The following is a 25,441-nucleotide window of genomic DNA, read 5'->3' as shown; positions in this document are numbered from 1 at the left end:
CCACTGGTGTAATGTGGTATGGTGTTTTTAATTCTCAGAGAAACCTGCCACGGGCATGGTTGAGGCAGAGGCTGAGTCAGAAGGCGGGCTTAAACTGTTTCTGTTTTCCAGGCCTTGGTGTCTGAATTCTGTAAATGAGAGCCATCACTTGAGCTGGGCCCTGCTACCCCCCACTTTCTTTTCAGTGCTGGTCCCCAGCCTCCTTGTTCACCAGTCAAGAGCCAGAGTTGGCACCTGATTCTGTGGGCCCCATTTCTTGGGGCACAACCCCTTTCTAGTATTCTGCACCCAGCCGACTCCAAATGCCTCTGTTTTTTTGTTTTCTTTTGTTTTCCCTGTCAGCCCCTCCTCCTGTCTGCCACAGAGAGAGCTCCAGGTTCCTTTCGTGCTTTGTCTGGGTTCATCTGTGCTCGGAACTTGTACTCAGCAGTCCAAATTTGTTAATTGAATCTGCAGTTAGAGCTTGGTTGAGCTACCTTCCCTTGCTCCTAGTAGAGACTGCTTCTTTTCCCCACAGGGAAGTGATTCCAGACCAGCCGGCCATGCTAGTGGGGGAGGGGTGCCAGCCTCCACAGATTGGGAGACTTACAGTTCTGCACTGTGATCTCGGCCCTTCCACCCATTCTAGACTGGTATATGATGTCTGTCTAGTTATACAAGTCCCCCAAACAGTTGTTCCAGACAATTCCTGGCTATTTACCAGCTTCCCTAGTGGAAAATGAAATTCCACACTTACCCATGCTACCATCTTTCCCCACTTCTCCTGCATGCTGTTTTTAAGTTTCCTACATTAACCAACAATGCACTTAACTACTTGTTTTATTTTCACAGAATAGTTCTTGAAAATACTCAGAGCTCTATACACCCAGGTCCTTATAGCACATGTCAATTGATGTTTTCAACAAAACTTTTCCAATCAAATTATGATATATTTTATACTTTGAGGGATGCTTTATGAATGAATGACTTTAAGAAATTTATAGTGTTGTGGGTTTATCAGTGGAGATAGAAGATTAAAAAAAGAATGACATTATTTTGCCTTTGGGAAATGTATAATATAGTTATATATTAGATAAAGAAATAGTTATATCTAGAAACACATTAATAAGTGAGATAATGTGCATAAATATTACTTGAAGAATTAAAAGAATCACTAAGAGAAGAGCAAAGAAGGAAGGATTGCTTTTGATAAGGAAGGCAACTGCAAAGTCTTCATAAATGGTGGTGGCATTTATACAGGACCCTAAAGGAAGAGTTGTATTTATACATGCATAAAAGGGTGGAGACAGAGGTAAAAGAGCAGGAGGAAGGATATTAAAGACAGAAGAAATCAATCCAGTGCTGGGTAAGATAATGTCCAATTTAGCTCAACACAGGATGTGGATGATTTCAACATTTCCTGAGAGCCTTGGATGCTTTGCTAAGTAACTATTCTCATCATAGTGGAGAGCCTTGAATCTTTCTGAGCAGGAGAATGAAATGATCGAAAGTATTTTTCTGGAAGAGTTCTTTAGTTGATGTATAGAATGGTTTGGGGGGAAAGGGGGTAAGAAACAGGAAAGACTAGTTATAGTCCAGGCAAATGGAAAGGAGGCATGAACTAGGATTGTAACAAAAACAAAAGAGAGGAAATGACAGGTGAGAAGGATTGACAAAATGTGGCAACTAGCCAAATATGAAATGTGATAGAATTAAGTCAGTGTTGTGTGAAGGTGGTAGTTGATGTCTTGGAAGTCCATTCTAGCAACGTGATGGATCTGGTGCCCAGGACAAACTTTACATTTAAAACAACCCAAGATGTTGGTTAAAGTGATTAAAATCATTGAGTTCTCAATGAAAACTGTTCTAGTTTGCTAATGCTGCCAGAATGCAAAACACCAGAGGTGGATTGGCTTTTATAAAAGGGGGTTTATTTGGTTGCACAGTTACAGTTTAAGGCCATAAAGTGTCCAAGATAACACATCAACAATCGGGTACCTTCACTGGAGGATGGCCAATGGCATCCAGAAAATCTCTGTTAGCTGGGAAGGCATGTGGCTGGCATCTGTTCCGGAGTTCTGCTTTCAAAGTGGCTTTCTCCCAGGACGTTCCTCTCTAGACTTCACCTCCTCAAAAATGTCACTCTTAGTTGATCTTGGGGCGTTTGTCCTCTCTTAGCTTCTCTAGAGCAAAAGTCTGCTTTCAAAGGCCATCTCCAAAATGTCTCTGTAAGCTGAAGCTCCTCTCACAGTTCCAGTGCGTTCTTCAAAGTGTCCCTCTTGGCTGAAGCAAGCTTGCTCCTTCTGTCTGAGCTTATACAGTGCTCCAGTAATTAAATTCAGACCCGCCCTGAATGGGTGGGGTAAGACCTCCATGGAAATTATCCAACCAAAGGTCTTGACCACAGTTGATTGACTCACATCTCCATGGAAACACTGAAAGGATTCCAAAATCTAATCAACACTAATATGTCTGCCTCACAAGATTGCATCAAAGATAATGGCATTTTGGGAGCCATAATACATCAAACTGGCACAGAAATAAAGTAAGGAATACTCAGGCCAGCAATCAAGCGAAGGCAGGAACTTAAAAGAGGTGAGTAGAGCACTAAAATTGAGCTCTCTCCCTGAGGGCATTTGTTGAACCTGACGATTTTAGCAGTGATTTCAGAGCCTCTTAGAGCTCAGGACAGAAAGCAAAACCTGAGAGCTTATCCTAATGGGAGTCTCATTGGAGATGTACCACTAGTGTGTTGGAACCATAAAAATTGGCATATGCTACAGTCAGGGCTTTAATTTTTTTCCCTCTGGAGAGCTGACTTACCGGCACACCACTGGGAGCACTCACTCCCCTTAAAGCCAGAATCCCAAAGTGCTGTACACTCAGTATGAAGGTAAACCAGAAATAAATCCTCTGAGGATTAATCAGAAATAAACCCACACATTTAAAAATTAGAATGAAAGTATTTGCCAACAGTAAAATATAAGTCAGGAGGGGGCTAATTGGAATTGAAATGCTCTTAGAGATCTATTCATCTCTAAGGATAGAGATATAGAGGAAAAAGGGGATAAAGACTGATTAATTACAGACTTTGATAAATTAAGTATCCATGTTGGAATTTCCAGAGTAACCACTAAAAGAAAAAAAAAAAATAGAGGTTGTAACTCCAAATTAATAGAAGGAAACAAAATGGAATGAGAAAAAAATCAGTTCAAAGGAAGGCAAGAGAAAAAGAAAAGGTGAAATACAGAAAAGTAGGTACAAATAGAAAGTACAAAGTAAGTTAGAAATAAATCCAAATATATTAGTAATTATAATAATTGTAAATTTAGTCTCTGGAAGTAGGTCAGATCATCAAGGGAGAATGAATAAAATAGAAGAGAACTAGAGGAGTGAAGAAGATGGCGGCATAGAGAGGAGTGGAAGCTAGTTAGTCCCCCTGGAACAGCTAACAAACAACCAGGAACAACTAGTAAATAATCTGGAATAACTGCTGGGGGACAAACTTGACTGTCCACATGTCATACACCAACCTGGACTGAGAGTAATGCCCGAGATCAAAGCATAAAATCTGTAAGTAAAGACTGCGGAACTGAGCCAAGAGCCCTTCCCCCACAGCAGCCCAAACTGCAAAGCCTCGCAGTGCTAGAGAGCAGCACTCTCTGAACAAGCGAATATACCTCAGCCTAGCTCCAAATGAGGTTTTAATTAACAAATGTTGACTGCTCAATACAAGCTATGAATCCTCAACAATCAGAGACTTTTGGTGACGACTGACCTTGGAGAGTCGGAAGACCTCTCTGGAAGGGAGGGGGAGCCCAAAGGACCAGGTGCTGTCTCTGGCCAACAGGTAAAACTGAGGGTGGCCACAGACTAGCCCTGAAGGGGGCTTTCTGTCCCCTTTTTTGGCTCAATGGAGAAAGCCACAGCCATTTTCAGTTCCCAGTGCTCTGACCCAGGCAATATTGGATATAGGAGAGTCAGAGAGACTATTTGAATGCAAATAATATCTCCCCAGGGGGTGTATCTTCCCTAAGAGTAAAGAGACAGTGCCAAGCTCTACCTGTCTTCCATTCAGAACCAGATCCCAGAGCCTTGGGGAAAACAGCCACGGGCCACACCTCCTTATACCAGTCTGGAGTGACAGGCTGACAGGCGCCACCTGCTGGGCAGAAAAGCACAGTGGCTTGAGGCCTCAAAGGGTGTATCAGTCTTCTAAAAAACACCCTCAGGGAGACCTGATAGTATTGACTACTTCTGAAACCTGAGCCTCTTCTGGTCTGGGAAAACCTCATTGGGGTAACCAAGGAAACCATGCCTAGACAACAGAAAACTACAACCTAGACTAAGAAAAATGAAGTTATGGCCCAGTCAAAGGAACAAACTTAACAATTCAACTGAGATACAGGAATTGAAACAACTAATGCTAAATCAGTTAAAAAAGTTTAGGGAAGATATGGCAAAAGAGTTGAAGCGCGTAATGAAAACACTGGGCGTACGTAAGGTAGAAATTGAAAGTTCGAAAAAACAACGGCAGAATCTATGGAAATGAAAGGCACAACACAAGAGATGAAAGACACAATGGAGACATACAAAGCAGATCTCAAGAGGCAGAAGGAAACACTCAGGAACTGGAGAACAATGCAAGCCTACACACAAAAGAACAGATAGAGAAAAGAATGGAAAAATATGAGCAACGTCTCTGGGAATTGAATGAAAACATGAAACACAGGAATGTACGTGTCATAGGTGTCCCAGAAGGAGAAAAGAAAAGGGGCAGAAGCAATAATAGAGGAAATAATGAAAATTTCCCATCTCTCATGAAAGACATAAAATTATGGATTCAAGAAACGCAGCATGCCCCAAACAGAATAGATCTGAATAGGCTTATGCCAAGATACTTAATCAGATTATCAAATGTCAAAGATTAGGAGAGCATCCTGAAAACAGCAAAAGAAAAGCGATCTATCACATAAAAGGAAGCTTGATAATACTCTGTGCAGATTTCTCAGTAGAAACCGTGGAGACAAGAAGGAAGTGGGGTGATATGTTTAAGATACTGAAAGAGAAAAACCACCAACCAAGAATCCTGTATCTAGCAAAACTGTCCTTCAAATGTGAGGGAGAGCTTAAAATATTCTCTGACAAACAGACAATGACAAGAGTTTGTGAACAAGATACCTGCTCTACAGGAAACACTAAAGGAAGCACTGCAGACAGAAAGGAAAAGACAAGAGTGAGAGGTTTGAACACAATTTTGGGAGATAGTAGCACAGCAATGTAAATACACTCGACAAAGATGACTGTGAGTATGGTTAAAAGAGGAAGGTTAGGAGCATGTGGGACACAAGAAGGAAAGAGGAAAGATAAAGACTGGGACTGCATAACTCATTGAAACCTAGGGTGCTCAATGATTGTGATAAAAGGTACAAATATGTTTTTACATGAGGGGGAACAAATGAATGTGAACATTGCAAGGTGTTGAAAATAGGGTGGAATTGGGGAAAAAATAGAGTCAGTGCAAACTAGAGACTGTAATTAACAGAAACATTGTATTATGCTTCCTTTAATGTAACAAAGGCAATATACCAAACCTAAATACATATGGTGGGGACACGGGAGGGGTGTGGGACTCTTGGCATTGGTGATGTTGTCTGACTCTATTCTACTTCGGTTTAATGCTATCTTTCCTTTTGTCACTTCCTAATTGTCATGTTTTTTTTTTTCTCTTTTTTTTCTTTTGTCTCTCTACCTTCTTTGACTCTTCCTCCTTCTTTGTGGAAGAAATGGAGATGTCCTTATATAGATAGTGGTGGTAGTGGTGATTACATAAATACATGACTGTACAGGGAACCATTGATTGTTTACTTAAGACGGAATGTATGGTGTGTGAACAAAACTAAGAAAATGGGTTGATGAAGAAACCTTGGGGGCACTATATTGAGTGAAATAAGATAGATACATAAGGACAAATATTGCAGAGTCTCACTGATATGAAATAGTTATAATATGTAACTCATGAACATGAAATACAAGTTACCAGGATATAGAATGGGGCTAAAGATTGGGGAGGGGTTGGTTATTATTAGCAGAATGTTCAACTAGGGTGAGCTTAAATGTTTGGAAGTGGACAGGGGTGATGGTAGCACGTTGTGAGAATGACTAACAGTGCTGAATGGTCTGTGAACGTGGTGAAAAGGGTAAGCTCAGAGTCACATATGTCATGAGAAGGAAAGTTGGAGGTTAAAAGATGGGAATGTATAAAACAGTGAATCTTGTGGTGGATGATGTCCGTGATTAACTGTACAAATATTAGAAATGTCTCTCATGAACTAGAGCAAATGTATGACACTATAACTAGAAGTTAATAGTAGAGGGGTATATAGGAAAAAAATATATACCTATTGCAAACTATATAAAGTATTTTAACATTCCTGCATCGACAGTAACAAATGTACTATACTAACACTATGAAACAGTAATGGAAGGGGGGGGTGGCTAGGGATATGGGAGGATTTGAGTTTCCTTTTTTTTTTGCCTTTATTTCTTTTCTGGAGTAATGAAAATGTTCTAAAAATTAATTTTGTGATGGATGCACAGCTGTATGATGGTACCATGGGCAGTTGATTGTATGCTTTAGATCTTTGGATAATTGTATGGTTTGTGAACAAGCTCAATAAAAAACAATGGAAGAGAACCAGTGAAAGAAAGACATATTTTTCCAGAGGCAGGCACTTATGTTATTGTTTAGAATTTTTTTTAAAAGCAGTTTTACTGAAATATATTCACATATCATACAATCCATCCAAAATGTATAATCAGTGGCTTTTAGTATAATCACAGAGTTGTGCATTCATTGCCACAATCAATTTTAGAACATTTTAATACTCCAGAAAGGAAACCTCATACCCCTTAGGAGTTACCTTTCAATCCCTCCATCCATCCCAAGCTCTATATAAACACTACTCTAATTCCGTCTCTTTAGATTTATTTATATTTACATGTGATACAAATGGAATCATACCATACCTAGCACATTGTGTATGGTTTCTTTCACTTGGCATAATTTTTTTTAATTATTGTTTTTTTAATTAGAGAAATTGTAGGTTTACATAAAAGTCATGTACAAAATAAGTTCCTATATATCTCCCTATCGTTGACAGTTTCCATTGGTGTGGTACCTTTGTAACAGTTGTTAAAAGAGTATTAAAATATTAGTTAACTAAAGTCCATAGTTTACATTAGGTGTCTGTTTTCAGATATACCACCCTATAATTAACACCCTATAATGTGATGTACATTTGTTATAATTTATGAAAGAACATTCTTTTATTTGTGCTATTAACCACAGTCATCATCCATAACAGGGTTCACTGTGTTATACAGTCGTATGTCCTCCAACTTTCCCTTTAGAAACATACATGACTCAAAACTTCCCCTTTCAGCCACATTCACACATATAATTCATTGCTGCTAATTACACTCCCAATAATATACTACCATCACCATTATCCATTTTCAAACATTTACAATCTACCTAGTTAGAAATTCTGCAAAAATTATGGCTCCCCATTTTCTGTCTCTATTCTGACTCCTGGTAACCTGTATTCTAGATTCTAAATCTATTGCTTATTGTAATTAGTTCATATCAGTGAGATCACACAATATTTGTCCTTTTGTGTCTGGCTTATTTCACTTAACATAATGACCTCAAGGTTCATCCATGTTATCACATGCATCAGGAGTTCATTCCTCCTTATGGCTGAATAATATTCCACTGTGTGTATATATCACATTTTGTTTATCCATTCATCGGTTGATGGACACTTGGGTTGCTTCCATCTTTTGGCGGTTGTGAGTAATGCTGCTCTGAACATCAGTGTGCAAATGTCTGTTCACATCCCTGCTTTCAGTTCTTCTGAGTGTATACCTAGTAGCAGGATTGCCAGATATTGTGGCAATTCTGTACTTAGCTTCCTGAGGAACTACCACACTGTCTTCCACAGTGGTTATACCATTCCCATCAGCAGTGAATAAGTTCTGTTTCTCCACATCCTCGCCAACACTTGTAGTTTTCTGTTTGTTTAACATTCTAGTAGGTGTGAAATGATATCTCATTGTAGTTTTGATTTACATTTCCCTAGTAGATACTGATGTTGAGCTTCTTTTCATACGCTCTTTGCCCATTGGTATTTCCTCTTTGGAAAAATGTTTATTCAAGTGTTTTGCCTGTGGACATTCTAGTAGGTGTGAAATGATATCTCATTGTGGTTTTGATTTACATTTCCCTAGTAGATACTGATGTTGAGCTTATTTTCATACGCTCTTTGCCCATTGGTATTTCCTCTTTGGAAAAATGTTTATTCAAGTGTTTTGCCTGTTTTTTATGCTGCTTTTTTTTTTTAATTCAGTTTTATTGAAATATATTCACAAACCATACAGTCATCCATGGTATACAATCAACTGTTCACAGTATGATCATATAGTTATGCGTTCATCAAGACAATCTATTTCTGAACATTTTCCTTACATCAGAAAGAATCAGAATAAGAATAAAAAATAAAAGTGAAAAGAGAATACCCAAACCATCCCCCCATCCCACCCTATTTGTCACTTAGTTTTAACTCCCATTTTTCTACTGATTTTTTTTCAATTTTTTAACTGTTTATCAAAAATTTAAAAACAAACAGGCAAACAACAACCAAAAAAACCCCACAACATTTCAAACAAAGCAATGGATTAAGGAAAACAAATAACCTAAAATAACTACTTTGCTTCCAATATGTTCCTACCATACCCCAAGAAAATTAATAAACCATGTCTAAACAGAGGAGTAAGAAAAACAAATAATCTAAAATAACTACATTGCTTCCAACATGTTCCTACCATACCCCAAGAAAATTAACAACCCCTAAGAAAACAAAGGAATAAAAGAAAAAAAAAAACCTAAAATAACTCTATTGCTTCCAACATGATCTTACTATATCCAAGAAAGTTTACAAACCATAATCATTCCTGAGCATTCCCATAACATTGAGATTACCCTCCATAGTTTATCTGTTCTTATTAGATTATCATTCCCCCTCCACTAATTGGTATCTCTAGGTCCCCTACATTCTACACTATAAAACATTGTACATTTTTCACAGAATTCACATTAGTGGTAACATACAATATCTCTCTTTTTGTGCCTGGCTTATTTTGCTCAGCATTATGTCTTTTTTTTTTTTTTTTTTTTTTAATCTTCATTTTATTGAGATATATTCATATACCACGCAGTCATACAAAACAAACCGTACTTTCGATTGTTCACAGTACCATTACATAGTTGTACATTCATCACCCAAATCAATCCCTGACACCTTCATTAGCACACACACAAGAATAACAAGAATAATAATTAGAGTGAAAAAGAGCAATTGAAGTAAAAAAGAACACTGGGTACCTTTGTCTGTTTGTTTCCTTCCCCTATTTTTCTACTCATCCATCCATAAACTAGACAAAGTGGAGTGTGGTCCTTATGGCTTTCCCATTCCCCTTGTCACCCCTCATAAGCTACATTTTTATACAACTGTCTTCGAGATTCATGGGTTCTGGGTTGTAGTTTGATAGTTTCAGGTATCCACCACCAGCTACCCCAATTCTTTAGAACCTAAAAAGGGTTGTCTAAAGTGTGCGTAAGACTGCCCACCAGAGTGACCTCTCGGCTCCTTTTGGAATCTCTCTGCCACTGAAGCTTATTTCATTTCCTTTCACATCCCCCTTTTGGTCAAGAAGATGTTCTCCGTCCCACGATGCCGGGTCTACATTCCTCCCCGGGAGTCATATTCCACGTTGCCAGGGAGATTCACTCCCCTGGGTGTCTGATCCCATGTAGGGGGGAGGGCAGTGATTTCACCTTTCAAGTTGGCTTAGCCAGAAAGAGAGGGCCACATCTGAGCAACAAAGAGGCATTCGGGAGGAGGCTCTTAGGCACAACCATAGGGAGGCCTAGCCTCTCCTTTGCAGCAACCATCTTCCCAAGGGTAAAACCTATGGTAGAGGGCTCAACCTATCAAACCACCAGTCCCCTATGTCTGTGGTCATGTTAGCAACCATGGAGGTGGGGTAGGCGAATACCCCTGCATTCTCCACAGGCTCCTCAAGGGGGCACTGCATCTTTTTTTTTCCTTGTTTTTTTTTTTTTTTTTTTAACTTTCCCTTCTTTTTTAAATCAACTGTATGGAAAAAAAGTTAAAAAGAAAACAAACATACAATAAAAGAACATTTCAAAGAGACCATAACAAGGGAGTAAGAAAAAGACAACTAACCTAAGATAACTGCTTAACTTCCAACATGTTCCTACTTTACCCCAAGAAAGTTACCTAATATAGCAACATTTCTGTGAACTTGCTCCTACTATATCCATCAGAAATTAACAGACCATAGTCATTTCTGGGCATCCCCAGAACGTTAAATAGCTTATCTGTTCTTGGATTATTGTTCCCCCTTCCTTAATTGCTCTCTATTGCTAGTTCCCCTACATTCTACATTATAAGCCATTTGTTTTATATTTTTCAAAGTTCACATTAGTGGTAGCATATAATATTTCTCTTTTTGTGCCTGGCTTATTTCGCTCAGCATTATGTCTTCAAGGTTCATCCATGTTGTCATATGTTTCACGAGATCGTTCCTTCTTACTGCCGCGTAGTATTCCATCGTGTGTATATACCACATTTTATTTATCCACTCATCTGTTGAAGGACATTTGGGTTGTTTCCATCTCTTGGCAATTGTGAATAATGCTGCTATGAACATTGGCGTGCAGATATCTGTTCGTGTCACTGCTTTCCGATCTTCCGGGTATATACCGAGAAGTGCAATCGCTGGGTCGAATGGTAACTCTATATCTAGTTTTCTAAGGAACTGCCAGACTGACTTCCAGAGTGGCTGAACCATTATACAGTCCCACCAACAGTGAATAAGAGTTCCAATTTCTCCACATCCCCTCCAGCATTTGTAGTTTCCTGTTTGTTTAATGGCAGCCATTCTAACCCGTGTTAGATGGTATCTCATTGTGGTCTTAATTTGCATCTCTCTAATAGCTAGTGAAGCTGAACATTTTTTCATGTGTTTCTTGCCCATTTGTATTTCCTCTTCAGAGAACTGTCTTTTCATATCTTTTGCCCATTTTATAATTGGGCTGTCTGTACTATTGTCATTGAGTTGTAGGATTTCTTTATATATGCAAGATACCAGTCTTTTGTCAGATACATGGTTTCCAAAAATTTTTTCCCATTGAGTTGGCTGCCTCTTTACCTTTTTGAGAAATTCCTTTGAGGTGCAGAAACTTCTAAGCTTGAGGAGTTCCCATTTATCTATTTTCTCTTTTGTTGCTTGTGCTTTGGGTGTAAAGTCTAGGAAGTGGCCGCCTAATACAAGGTCTTGAAGATGTTTTCCTACATTATCTTCTAGGAGTTTTATGGTACTTTCTTTTATATTGCGATCTTTGGTCCATTTTGAGTTAATTTTTGTGTAGGGGGTGAGGTAGGGGTCCTCTTTCATTCTTTTGGATATGGATATCCAACTCTCCCAGCCCCATTTGTTGAAAAGACCATTATGACTCAGTTCAGTTACTTTGGGGGCCTTATCAAAGATCAGTCGGCCATAGATCTGAGGGTCTATCTCCGAATTCTCAATTCGATTCCATTGATCTATATGTCTATCTTTGTGCCAGTACCATGCTGTTTTGGCAACTGTGGCTTTATAGTAAGTTTCAAAGTCAGGGAGTGTAAGTCCTCCCACTTTGTTTTTCTTTTTTAGAGTGTCTTTAGCAATTCGAGGCATCTTGCCTTTCCAAATAAATTTGATAACTAGCTTTTCCGAGTATGCAAAGTAGGTTGTTGGAATTTTGATTGGGATTGCATTGAATCTGTAGATGAGTTTGGGTAGAATTGACATCTTAATGACATTTAGTCTTCCTATCCATGAACATGGAATATTTTTCCATCTTTTAAGGTCCCCTTCTATTTCTTTTAGTAGAGTTATGTAGTTTTCTTTGTATAGGTCTTTTACATCTTTGGTTAAGTTTATTCCTAGGTACTTGATTTTTTTAGTTGCTATTGAAAATGGTATCTTTTTCTTGAGTGTCTCTTCAGTTTGTTCATTTCTAGCATATAGAAACATTACTGACTTATGTGCATTAACCTTGTATCCCGCTACTTTGCTAAATTTGTTTATTAGTTCTAGTAGCTGTATCGTCAATTTCTCAGGGTTTTCTAGATATAAGATCATATCATCTGCAAACAATGACAGTTTTACTTCTTCTTTTCCAATTTGGATGCCTTTTATTTCTTTGTCTTGCCGGATTGCCCTGGCTAGCACTTCCAGCACAACGTTGAATAACAGTGGTGACAGCGGGCATCCTTGTCTTGTTCCTGATCTTAGAGGGAAGGCTTTCAGTCTCTCTCCATTGAGTACTATGCTGGCTGTGGGTTTTTCATATATGCTCTTTATCATGTTGAGGAAGTTTCCTTCAATTCCTACCTTTTGAAGTGTTTTTATCAAAAAGGGATGTTGGATTTTGTCAAATGCTTTTTCAGCATCTATTGAGATGATCAATTGATTTTTCCCTTTTGACTTGTTAATGTGTTGTAATACATTGATTGCTTTTCTTATGTTGAACCATCCTTGCATGCCTGGAATAAACCCCACTTGGTCATGGTGTATGATTTTTTTAATGTGTCTTTGGATTCGATTTGCAAGTATTTTGTTGAGGATTTTTGCATCTATATTCATTAGGGAGATTGGCCGGTAGTTTTCCTTTTTTGTAACATCTTTGCCTGGTTTTGGTATTAGATTGATGTTAGCTTCATAAAATGAGTTAGGTAGTGTTCCATTTTCTTCAATGTTTTGAAAGAGTTTGAGTAAGATTGGTGTCAGTTCTTTCTGGAAAGTTTGGTAGAATTCCCCTGTGAAGCCATCTGGCCCTGGGCATTTATTTGTGGGAAGATTTTTGATGACTGATTGGATCTCTTTGCTTGTGATGTGTTGCTTGAGGTCTTCTATTTCTTCTCTGGTCAGTCTAGGTTGTTCATATGTTTCCAGGAAATTGTCCATTTCCTCTACATTATCCAGTTTGTTGCCATACAGTTGTTCATGGTATCCTCTTATAATTTTTTTAATTTCATCAGGATCTGCAGTTATGTCACCTTTTTCATTCATTATTTTGTTTATATGGGTCTTGTCTCTTTTTGATTTTGTCAGTCTAGCTAGGGGCTTGTCAATCTTGTTGATCTTCTCAAAGAACCAACTTTTGGTGATATTTATCCTCTCTATTGTTTTTTTGTTCTCTATGTCATTTATTTCTGCTTTAATCCTTGTTATTTCTTTTCTTGTACTTGGTTTAGGATTGGTTTGCTGTTCATTTTCTAGCTTCTTCAGTTGATCCATTAGTTCTTTGATTTTGGCTCTTTCTTCCTTTTTAATATATGCGTTTAGTGCTATAAATTTCCCCCTGAGCACTGCTTTTGCTGCATCCGATAGGTTTTGGTATGTTGTGTTCTCATTTTCATTCGTCTCTATATATTTAGCAATTTCTCTTGCTATTTCTTCTTTAACCCACTGATTGTTTAGGAGTGTGTTGTTTAACCTCCAGGTATTTGTGAATTTTCTAAGTCTCTGATGGTTATTAACTTCTAATTGTATTCCATTGTGGTCAGAGAATATGCTTTGAATAATTTCAATCTTTTTAAATTTATTGAGGCTTGTTTTATGTCCCATCATATGATCTATTCTGGAGAAAGTTCCGTGAGCACTACAAAAGTATGTGTATCCTGGTGATTTGGGATGTAATGTCCTGTATATGTCTATTAAATCTAATTCATTTATCAGATTGTTTAGGTTTTCAATTTCCTTATTGGTCTTCTGTCTGGTTGATCTATCTATAGGAGAGAGTGATGTGTTGAAGTCTCCCACAATTATTGTGGAAACATCAATTGCTTCCTTTAGTTTTGCCAGTGTTTCTCTCATGTATTTTGTGGCACCTTGGTTGGGTGCATAGACATTTACGATTGTTATTTCTTCTTGCTGTATTGCCCCTTTTATTAGTATGTAGTGGCCTTCTTTGTCTCTCAAAACATCCCTGCATTTGAAGTCTATTTTATCTGAGATTAATATTGCTACACCTGCTTTCTTTTGGCTGTAGCTTGCATGAAATATTTTTTTCCATCCTTTCAGTTTTAGTTTCTTTGTGTCCCTGTGTCTAAGATGAGTCTCTTGTATGCAACATATTGATGGTTCATTTTTTTTTATCCATTCTGCGAATCTATATCTTTTAATTGGGGAGTTTAATCCATTTACATTCAACGTTATAACCGTGAAGGCATTTCTTGAATCGGCCATCTTATCCTTTGGTTTATGTTTGTCATATTTTTCCCCTCTGTCTATTAATATCCTTTATTGTACCCATACCGAATCTCTTTAGTACTGAACCTTTCTCCAAGTCTCTCTGTCCTTTCTTTGTTTCTCTGTCTGTAGGGCTCCCTTTAGTATCTCCAGTAGGGCAGGTCTCTTGTTAGCAAATTCTCTCAGCATTTGTTTGTCTGTGAAAAATTTAAGCTCTCCCTCAAATTTGAAGGAGAGCTTTGCTGGATAAAGTATTCTTGGCTGGAAATTTTTCTCACTCAGAATTTTAAATATATCGTGCCACTGCCTTCTTGCCTCCATGGTGGCTGCTGAGTAGTCACTACTTAGTCTTATGCTGTTTCCTTTGTATGTGGTGAATTGCTTTTCTCTTGCTGCTTTCAGAACTTGCTCCTTCTCTTCTGTGTTTGATAGTGTGATCAGTATATGTCTCGGAGTGGGTTTATTTGGATTTATTCTATTTGGAGTTCGCTGAGCATTTATGATTTGTGTATTTATGTTGTTTAGAAGATTTGGGAAGTTTTCCCCAACAATTTCTTTGAATACTCTTCCTAGACCTTTACCCTTTTCTTCCCCTTCTGGGACACCAATGAGTCTTATATTTAGACGTTTCAAAATATCTATCATATCCCTGAGTTCCATTTCGAGTTTTTCAATTTTTTTCCCCATTCTTTCTTTTATGCTTTCATTTTCCATTCTGTCATTTTCGAGGTCACTGATTTGTTGTTCAACTTCCTCTAGTCTTGTACTACGAGTGTCCAGAATCTTTTTAATTTGGTCAACAGTTTCTTTAATTTCCATAAGATCATCCATTTTTTTATTTAGTCTTGCAATGTCTTCTTTATGCTCTTCTAGGGTCTTCTTGATTTCCTTTATCTTCCGTACTATGGTCTCATTGTTCATCTTTAGTTCTTTGAGTAGCTGCTCTAGGTGCTGTGTTGTGTCTCTTCTGGTCTTTTGATTTGGGTGCTTGGGCTTGGGTTATCCATATCGTCTGGTTTTTTCATATGCTTTATAATTTTCTGTTGTTTTTGGCCTCGTGGCATTTGCTGAACTTGATAGGGTTCTTTTAGGATTTGTAGACCAATTGAAGTCCTTATCTCTAATTTATCTGATCTACAGCTTTGTGGAGTACACTTTCTCTAACTAACCAGCAGGTGTCGTCCACGAGCCACCTGTTCTCCACAAGCCAGCTCTCCCCTGCTTAGCCTTTTTGGTGAGTGGGGGAGTGAGTCTTGTGGGGTCCAATTGGTGTACCAAGCTTGCGTGTGTAGTTGGTGTTGCCTGCCCTGTATATGGGGCGTGTTTCTGGGCAGTCAGGGAGGGGGGGGGTGGCTCTAACAATCAAATCTCCCTGGTGATCCTTGAGTTTTAAAGCTGCTGCAATAGTCTAATCCTTCAGTTCAGTCCCGCCACAGTTTGTCTCTGCCACTGACCCACAAGTCCTTGGTATTGGCGTATGGCTCCTGAGACTTGCAAGTGGGCCCCTCTTCCAGGCCGTGCACCCCGGGTCCTCTGTTGAGGGATGACTGTGCTATGTCACAGGTGAGTGCCGTCCCCCCAGGGCAGTTCTGGGCTGCTGGGCTGTGTAGGGAGGCTCCCAGTCTGCTGAAATGATGGCTGAATGGGGCTTTGTTAATTCACACTGCTCTACCTTCCCAACTCTGGGACAATCAGCTGAGGTTGCAGGGAAGGCTAATGTCCACGCCCAGTTTTGTGGTGTGTGCCTGTTATTTGAAGCACTTCCGTCACACTGGGTTGTCTGGGGCAGTTCTGGGCTATGGGGCTGGCGATGGGCAGGAGTGTTTCCTGTCCACCAGGATGATGGCTGTGAGCAGACACCCCCCTTTTCTTGGGAAGTTGTGGTGTTTAGTGAATTTTCTCAGCCACTGGATTATTGCGTTTTGTCTCAGAGCTCTCCTAGTTCTGCTCTTGACTTGACCTGCCCAAATAGCAAGTCTTTGAAGCTTTCTGTATTGGGCTTCTTAGAGTAATTGTTTTAGAAAAAGAAAAAAGGATTAAAAAACAAAACAAAACAAAACAAACAAACAAAAAAAATGGGCCCTCCTCAGAGATCTAATGGATTATTGAAATGCTAAGAGACAAAGCAACCAGGGCCATTAAGGAAAGGTCCACAGGGCAGAGAGATCAGCTTTTCTTCGGGGTTTGCATATGAGCCTCAGGGCCCTTCCCCTTTCTATGTTCACCAGAACTCCAAAAATCCTCCGCTTTTATTTTGTAGTTTTTCGTGTTGTTTTTTTCTGTGCCTGTCTCCTCTCTGCTGGGCTGGCTGCTCTCAGATTCTCTGGTGTGTGGTCTCAGTCTATCTGTGGTTGGAGTTTGAATCAGTAGAATGAGTTTCCGATAAGGGCTGCCACTGCAGTTCTCCCTTCTCCTTCCCGGAGCTGACAGCCCCTCCTCCCACGGGACTGAGCCTGGCAGGGAGTGGCGCGGGTCCCCTGGCCGCAAAAACTTACAGATTTCGCTGATCTCAGCAGTTCCACGTTTTCATGAGTGTTGTATGTAGTATGCCCAAAGTCAGATTGCTCTGTGGTGTCCAGTCCACACAGTTCCTGGCTTTCTACCTACTTTCCTGGAGGAGTAACTAAAACATACAGCTCACCCGTCTGTCATCTTGCCCCGCCTATGCTGCTTTTTTGTGTTGTTTGTTTTTTTTATTATTGGGTGTAGGATTTCATTATATGTTCTGGACATTAAACCCTTATCCAATATGTGTTTTCCAAATATTTTCTCCAATTGAGTAGGGTAGCTTTTTAGTTTCCTGACAAAGTTCTTTGAAGCACAAAAGTCTTCAGTTTTGAGGGGGTTCCAGTCATCTGTTGTTTTCTTTGGTTGCTTGTGCTCTCAGTGTAAAGTCTAGGAAACCATTACCTACCCAAAGATCTTAAAGATGCTTCCCTGCATTTTCTTATAGGAGTTTTATGGTCCTGGCTCTTATATTTAGGTCTTTGCACATGGATATACAGTTCTCCTGGCACCACTTGTTGAAGGGACTGTTCTGTCCAAGTGGACTTGGCAGCCTTGTCAAAAATCAATTGACCATCAATGTGCGAGTCTATTTCTGAACACGCAATTCAGTTTTGTTGTTCAGTATGTCTATCATTATGCCAGAACCATATTGTTTTGACCACTATAGCTTTGTAATATGCTTTAAAGTTAGGAAGTGTGAGTCCTTCAACTTCATTTTTCATTTTCAAGATGTTTTTGTTTATTAGAGGCCTTTTACTCTGCTGAATAAATTTGATAATTAGCTTTTCCAGTTCATCAAAATAGGCTATTGGAATTTTGATCGTGATTGCACTGATTCCATAAATCAATTTGGGTAGAATTGACATCTTAATGATATTTAGTTTTCTGTTGTTGAATAACAGTGCTGACATTTGGCATCCTTGTCCTGTTCTGATCTTAGAGGGAAATCTTTCAGTCTCTCTCCATTGAGTACAATGTTAACTGTGGGGTTTTCATATATGCCCTTTATCATGTTGAGGAAGTTTCTTTCTAATCCTGTATTTCAAAGTGTTTTTATCAAGAAAGGATGCTGGTTTTTGTCAAATGCCTTTTCTGAATCAGTTGAGATGATCATGTAGTTTTCCCCTTTGATTTGTTAATGTGGTATATTACATTAATTGATTTTCTTTTGTTGAGCCAGTCTTGCGTACTTGGGATGAAACCCATTTAATCATGGTGTAGAATTCTTTTAATGTGCTGTTGGATTCAATTTGCAAGTATTTTTTTGAGTCATTTTACATCTTTATTCATTAGAGAAATTAGTCTGTAATTTTCTTTTCTGGTAGTATCTTTAGCAGGCTTTGGTGTTAGTAGGCTTTTGATATTATGTTGACTTTGTAGAATGAGTTAGGTAGTGTTCTCTCCTGTTCAGATTTTTGAAGGAGTTTAAGTAGGATTGGTATTCTTTTTTGGAATGATGGGTAGAATTCACCTGTGAAGCCATCTGGTTCTGGGCTTTCCTGTGTTGGGAGATTTTTGATGACTGATTCAGTCTCTTTGCTTGTAATTGATCTGTTGAGGTCTTCTGTTTCTTCTGAAGTCAGTGTATGCAGTTCGTGTGTGTCTAGGAATTGTCCATTTTATCTGAATTGTCTAATTTGTTGGCATACAGTTGTTCATTGTATGATGTAACATGTATATATGTTCTTATGGTCCTTTTTATTTCTTTGGAGTCTGTAGTAATGTCATCCTTCTAATTTCTGGTTTTATTTATTTGCGTATACTCTCATTTTTTCTTTGTCAGTTTAGCTAAGGGTTTGTCAATTTTATTGATCTTGTCAAAGAACTAAGTTGGTTTTGTTAATTCTCTCTATTGTTTTTTATTCTCAATTTCATTTATTTCTGCTCTAATCTTTGTTATGTCTTTGTTTCTCCTTGCTTTGGGATTAGCTTGCTGTTCTTTTTCTAGTTCCTCCAGGTGTGCAATTAGGTCTTTTATTTTAAGTCTTCTATTTTAGATGTTTAGGGCTTTAAATTTCCTTCTCAGCACTGCCTTCACTGCATCCCACAAGTTTTGATATGTTGTGTTCTTGTTTTCATTTGTCTCAAGATATTTGTTGATTTCTCTTGCAGTTTCTTCTTTCACTCACTGTAAAGAGTATGTTGTTTAATCTCCATATATTTGTGTATTTTCTGATGCTCCACCTGTTACTGATTTCCACCTTTGTTCCATTATGGTCAGAGAAAGTGCTTTGTATAATTTCAATCTTTTAAAATTTATTGGGACTTGTTTTGTGACCCAACATGTGGTCTATCCTGTAGAATGTTCCATGGGCACTTAAGAAGAATATATATCCTGCTGTCTCATAGGTCTAGTTCATTTATCACATTATTCAAGTTCTCTGTTTCCTTATTGATCCTCTATCTTGACGTTCTATCTATTAATGTGAGTGGTGTTTTGAAGCCTCCAACTGTTATTTTAGAGATGTGGATTGTTTCCTTCAGTTTGCTAATGCTTCCCTCATCTATTTTGGTACACCCTATTAGGTTCATAACTATTTATGATTGTTGTTTCCTGGTGGATTACCCCTTTTATTAATACATAGTGTCCTTCTTTGTCTCATTTAGTATTTAAAGTCTCTTTTATTACTTTATTTATTATTATGTACCATTATTACTATAGCACCCCCAGCTCTTTTTTGGTTACTGTTTGTGTGGAATATTTTTTTCCAAGCTTTTATTTTCAACCTATTTGTGCCCTTGGATGTAAGGTGAGTCTCTTGTAGACGGCATATAGATAGATCATACTTTTTATCCATTTTGTAATTCTGTGTCTTTTGATTGGGGAGTTTAATCCATTAAGATTCAATGTTATAACTGTAAAGGCAGTACTTACATCAACAATTTAATCCTTTGTGTTTTTTTTTTAGTTTTTACTTTTACTTTTTAAACAGTTTTATTCACACACCATACAATCCATTCTAAGTAAACAATCAATCATTCCAGGTATAAATACGTATTTAGCATTTACCACCACAGTCTATATGAGGACATTTCCATTTCTTCTGCAATGAAAGGGGAAGTAGAGAGAAGGAAGAATAAAAAAAGGAAAATAAAATACAATGAAAAGGTCATACAATAATACCAACACCAAAAATCCCATACCACTCTTTTTTATCCCCCTCTTATAGACATTTAGCTCTGGTATATTGCCTTTGTTACAATTAATGGAAGCATATTACAGTGTTATTGTTAACTATAGACTCTAGTTCGTTGATTGTATTTTTTCCCTTATACATCCAGTTTTCAGCACCTTGCAATGTTGACATTCGTTTCTTCTCTTTCATGTAAAAACATTCTTGTAGTAATATACTTAATCACCATTATTGACCACTCTAGGTTTCACTAAGTTATCTAGTCCCAGTCTTAATCCTCTTTCTTTCTGATATCGTACATGCCCCTAGCCTTCCTTTTTTCACCCATAGTCACATTCATCTTTGTTCAGTGTACTTATCATATTGTGCTACCAGCATACAGTATTGTGCTATCTATTTTTGGATCTATACAATGGATCCTGTTGAACATTCTGTACTCCTTCAGCATCAGATGCCTGATCTCTACCCTCTATCTCCTGATTACCTGTGTTCTCAACTTTAACTTTCAAGTTTCGCTCATTAGTGTTAATTAATATTAGTGAGACCATATAGTATTTGTCCTTTTATTTCTGGCCAATTTCACTCAACATAATGTCTGCTGCCTACCATTTTGTCTTTTGGATTTTAATATAATAACTTATTTTATTTATTTTCTTTCTCTCTTTTTACCCTTACTGATAGTCTTCATTTCTACACTCTTCTCCAAACCTCTTTCTCCTGTTTTTCCTATCTGTCTATACTGCTTCATTTAGTATTTCTTGTTGAGCAGGTATATTGTTTACAAACTCTCTCAGTGTCTATTTGTCTGAAAATATTTTAAACTCTCCCTCATTTTTGGAGGACAGTTTTGCCAGATATGTAATTCTTGGTTGGCAGTTTTTCTCCTTCAGTATCTTAAATATATCATACCACTGCCTTCTCACCTCCATGGTTTCTATTGAGAAATCTGCATATACTTTTATTGAGCTTCCCTTGTATGTGATGAATCACGTTTCTCTTGATGCTTTTAGAATTCTCTCTTTGTATTTGACATTTGATAATCTGATTATTAAATGTCTTGGAGTAGGTCTATTCTGTTCGAGATATGCTGCGCTTCTTGGATCTGTAATTTTATGTCTTTCATAAGAGATAGGAAATTGTCAGTGATTATTTCTTCCATTATTATTTCTGCCCCTTTTCCCTTCTCTTCTACTTCTGGGTTACCCATGATGTGTATATTCATGTGCTTCATGTTGTCATTCAGCTCCCTCAGCCCGTGCTCATATTTTTCCATTCTTTTCCCTATCTGTTTGTGTGTAGGATTTCGGATGTTTTGTCCTCTAGTTCATGAATCCTTTCTTCTGCCTCTTCACATCTGCTGTTGTATGTCTCCATAGTGTTTTCATCTTTTCTATTTTGCCTTTCATTCCCATATGTTCTGCCATTTGTTTTTTTCAAGCTTACAAATTCTTCTTTATGGTCACCCAGTGTCGTCTTTATATCCTCATCTCTTTTGCCACATTTTCCTTCAATTCATTGATTTGATTTAGAAGATTTGTTTGATGATCTTTAATTAGTTGTTTCAATTCCTGTATCTCTTTTAAAGTTTAAATTTATTCCTTTGACTGGGCCATATCTTCATTATTCCTAGTGTGACTTGTAATTTTTTGTTGTCTAAGGTATCAGGTTTCCTTGATTACCCCAATCAGATTTTCCCAGAGCAGATGAGCCCAGGTTTCAGGAGGAGTGTATAATCAGTATCAAGTTTCTAGTTATATGCTGCAGTTGCAGCCATTCTACTCATTCTGGACTAGTGTACGAGTTGTGTCTGGTCACGGATGTCCCCCAGCAGTTGTTCCAGACTATTTACTAGTTGTTCCTGGCTATTTACTAGTTGCTCTTGAGGACCTCCTTTGGTTTTTGTATGTCATATCTTATTTTTGTCTCCCTCTTTACCCTATTGGTTACCTTACTGATAATCTTCATTTCTATACTCTTCCCAGCCTCTGTCTCCTGTCTTTTCCTTTCAATCTGCAGAATTCCCTTTAGAATTTCTTGTAGGGCAGTTCTCTTGTTGATGAATTCTCTTACTTTATCTGTGAATATTTTAAACTCTCCCTGATTTTTGAAAGATGGTTTTGCCAGGTAAAAATTCTTGGCTGCCAGTTTTCTCTTTCATTATCTTAAATATATCATACCACTGCCTATTTGACTCCATGGTTTCTGATGAGAAATGGGCACTTAATCTTATTGCAATTCTCTTGTATGTGATAAATTGCTTTTCTCTTGTTGCTTTCAGGATTCTCTATATCTTTTGCATTTAACATTCTGATTAGCATGTGTCAGAGTAGGTCTATTCGGATTTATTCTGTTTGGAGTATGCTGCACTTCTTGAAGATGTGTATTTTTGTCTTTCATTAGAGTTGGAAAATTTTCTGCCATTATTTCCTCAAATATTCTCTCTTCCCCCTTTCCCTTCTCATCCCTTTTTGGGACTCCCAGGATGTCTAAGTTTGTGTGCTTTGTGTTTTCATTCAGTTCCCAGAGACTATACTCCATTTTCTCCCATTCTTTTCTCTATCTGTTCTTTTATCTGGAAGATTTTGATTGTCCTGTGTTCTAGTTTGCTATTCCTTTCTTCTGCCTGTTAAATCTGCTATTTGCCTCTAGTGTATTTTTCATCTCTTTTGTTGTGTCTTTGTTTCTTATAAGTTCTGTTATGCTTCTTTTCATACTTTCAAATTTTGCTTTATGCTCACCCAGTGTTTTCTTAATATCCTTTATTTCTTTAGCCATATTTCCATCATTTCCTTGAATTGATTTAGGATATTGGTTTGAACATCTTTCATTAGTTGTTCAAAATTCTGTTTCTCCTCTGAGTTTTAACTTTGTTCCTTTGACAGGGCCACATCTTCCTGCTTTTAATATTCTGAAGGGCAGTCTCTCTTTTGCTTAGGGTTTTATTGTTGATTGCCTTTGTGTTAAGGCTCTTCTTTGACACTTGGTTCAACTTATTCTAGACCTTTAGAATTGCCCGTGTTTAACTGATCAGATTTTTCCAGCTCTTCTTCATCTGATTCTTGCCCTGGGTATGTAGTACCATTTTTAAGATTACGCTAAAATGCAATTATTTCACTCCCCAGGGGAAAGCTTCCTTTCTTCTGTTTATTCTCTTTAAATATTGATCTTTTCTAGTTGTTTTTATTTTGCCTGTGTAGTTCTTTGTTGTTGTTTTTTTCCCCCTAACTGTCCTTTCATTGCCTCTATCTGCTTTTGCCTGGAGGTCCAATTCTAGGAGGATGGTCACTCTGGAGAGGACTTTCCTATCTCAGTATTTCCCAGCGCAAACAAGGCCAGGAACCCACAAAGGTGTTGTAGACCAGTTACAAAGAGCCCTGGGGAGAGGGTCAGGAAAGACACCAGACCAGCCTTTTTGCTCGCTCCCCAAAGCTGCACTTTCCTGGTCTGGCCAGCAGATGTCACTTTTCATCAAACTGTTCCCTGTAGCACTAAGGTGGCCCTGCATCTTTAAACTTCTACTGCCTTTGCCCCTTTTAGGGCAGGGTTGAAATGGCCATGGTGGTCTGTCTAGTGTGGACTAAAACAGCTGTTCAGAGCTGTGCCCAGTGATACATATTCACTGATCAAAAGCCGTGATCAGTACTTCATCATGCCCCACCCTGTTCTTGGTGAAGAGGACTTCTATGTCCCTTTCCATCTGCAGCAGTCAACAAGGGATGACTGCTCCTCTAGACAGTGGGGGATGAGTGTAAGCATCTGCTACAGAGCAAGTTACTCAGAGTTCATTACTGCAGTTTCTCAGCTTCTCTCACCCTCTTTTCTCTGGATGCTGTACAGTGCTCCCCTGGCCTGTGGAGCCCCAGAACAGTTATTGCAGACAGTTTCTGCCAGGCCACTAGCTGTTTTTGAAGGAGGAGTGCGTCCTGGAGCTTCCTACTCCACCATCTTCCCTGGAAGTTCTCTTTTCACTAGAATTTTAAAGATTAATTGACTTTTCATGCTGAAACCTTAAAGTTATTTAGAATTTGCCCTCTATTTCCAAACAAAGGGGGTAAAAATAAAGTATCTACCAATTTTTTTTTTAAATTGGTTTCTAATTAGAGCTGTGGAAGTCAAACATTCAGCTCTTAATCTCTAAAAGGTTAAACTTTAGTAAGACATATGATGAGTCTTTAAGGCTTAACTTACTGTATAAATGCATGAGCCTAATAAATAATAAGGTACTAAACCAGAGGAAAATTTAAGGATACTTAAGGAGAAAAACTATTTTTAAAAAAGGTATGTGAGAGGTTATGGGTCTTCCTATTTAGATATGGTAGAAATAGATGAAAATTACTGTATCTCTCCTAGAATTAGGGATGGTTTCATGAACTGTTAGGCTTGGAAGTGATTGAAGAAAGAGGTTAATGAAGATTTGAGAGACAAAGTTGCTTATATATTGCTTGCATTCCCTCCCAGATTAATGATCCTCTTACTCTTTGAATTCTTTCTGAAGAGGAGAAAACTCTGTAGAAGTCATTCAACAAGGAACTTTCCATTGCCTAGGGGTGTATGATGGCAGGCGCTGAATCTGATGTTAGGAGCTTATTCCATTGTAAGGGTTGGGGTTTGTGGGGAACAACATGTAAACAAAAGATAAAAATGGGTGGAGAATATGTTTTGGATTTTATGGACCTCATCTTCTCCATTGAGATTCTGATTTATTAACAGGCTTTATGTACATTTCTTATAGGATTTTCCATAGGAAAGAAATATTAGTGATCTTAATTATATGACTTCCCAGTTTTTAAAGAATTAGAATAAAATACTCATCTGGATTGAACATGTTTCCTTGAATGGTTTAGGAAAAATGAGCATAGATATTAAGTGAGGGACTTAAACAAGCTCATGTAGCTAGTATTGTTAGAACTAGGATTCAAACACAAAAATTTGGAGTGTTAGCTGCTATATTCATTTTTTTATCTCATTAGTATAAATATATTAATTAGTAATGATTTTAGCTGATTGAACATTAGATAGCAGTGTTTTCTATATTAAAACATTTGATACCTTTGCTAACAATTCGTTTAGGCCAGAAAGTGAGAAAAGTTTTATAAGTAAATTATTCATTGATATGAGATAGAAATCTCTTCTTACTGCCTGTATCGATCCACCTTGAAAATATTCACTGAAAAAACACGCTAAAAGTGTAGGTAACTGAAGTGGTAAACTTGAATAAATAAATGTGTATTTCTTAAATGGGAGTAATTAGGAATTTAATCAAAACTTAAATTATTTTTTCTTTTGAAAAGGCAGAAGAAATTAGAAGTGGCCATGGAAGAAGAAGGATTAGCAGATGAAGAGGTACTATAAGCTATAATTACTTTATGAAAGCAACCCAAGTGACTTTTTCATTTACTGATAACAAATGATTTTGTAAGTTAGGTAATGTGGAT

The 25,441-nt window shown here is 37.9% G+C and overlaps 1 protein-coding gene across 3 annotated transcripts in view; it reads left to right on the top strand.

Moving 5' to 3' along the window:
* STK38L (serine/threonine kinase 38 like) overlaps nucleotides 1-25,441 on the top strand; it is a 150,699-nt gene that overhangs the window by 97,769 nt on the left and 27,489 nt on the right. For all 3 annotated transcript variants that reach the window (XM_037845515.1, XM_037845514.1, XM_037845513.1), the window contains exon 3: nucleotides 25,298-25,349. In XM_037845515.1, coding sequence (XP_037701443.1) covers nucleotides 25,298-25,349 — 52 coding nt within the window. The remainder of the gene's footprint in view (nucleotides 1-25,297; nucleotides 25,350-25,441) is intronic.

This window comes from Choloepus didactylus, chromosome 8 (genome assembly GCF_015220235.1).
Source record: "Choloepus didactylus isolate mChoDid1 chromosome 8, mChoDid1.pri, whole genome shotgun sequence".
Lineage (NCBI taxonomy): Eukaryota > Metazoa > Chordata > Mammalia > Pilosa > Megalonychidae > Choloepus > Choloepus didactylus.
The sequence above is the reverse complement of the archived record's forward strand: the minus strand, read 5'-3'. Positions and strand labels throughout refer to the sequence as shown.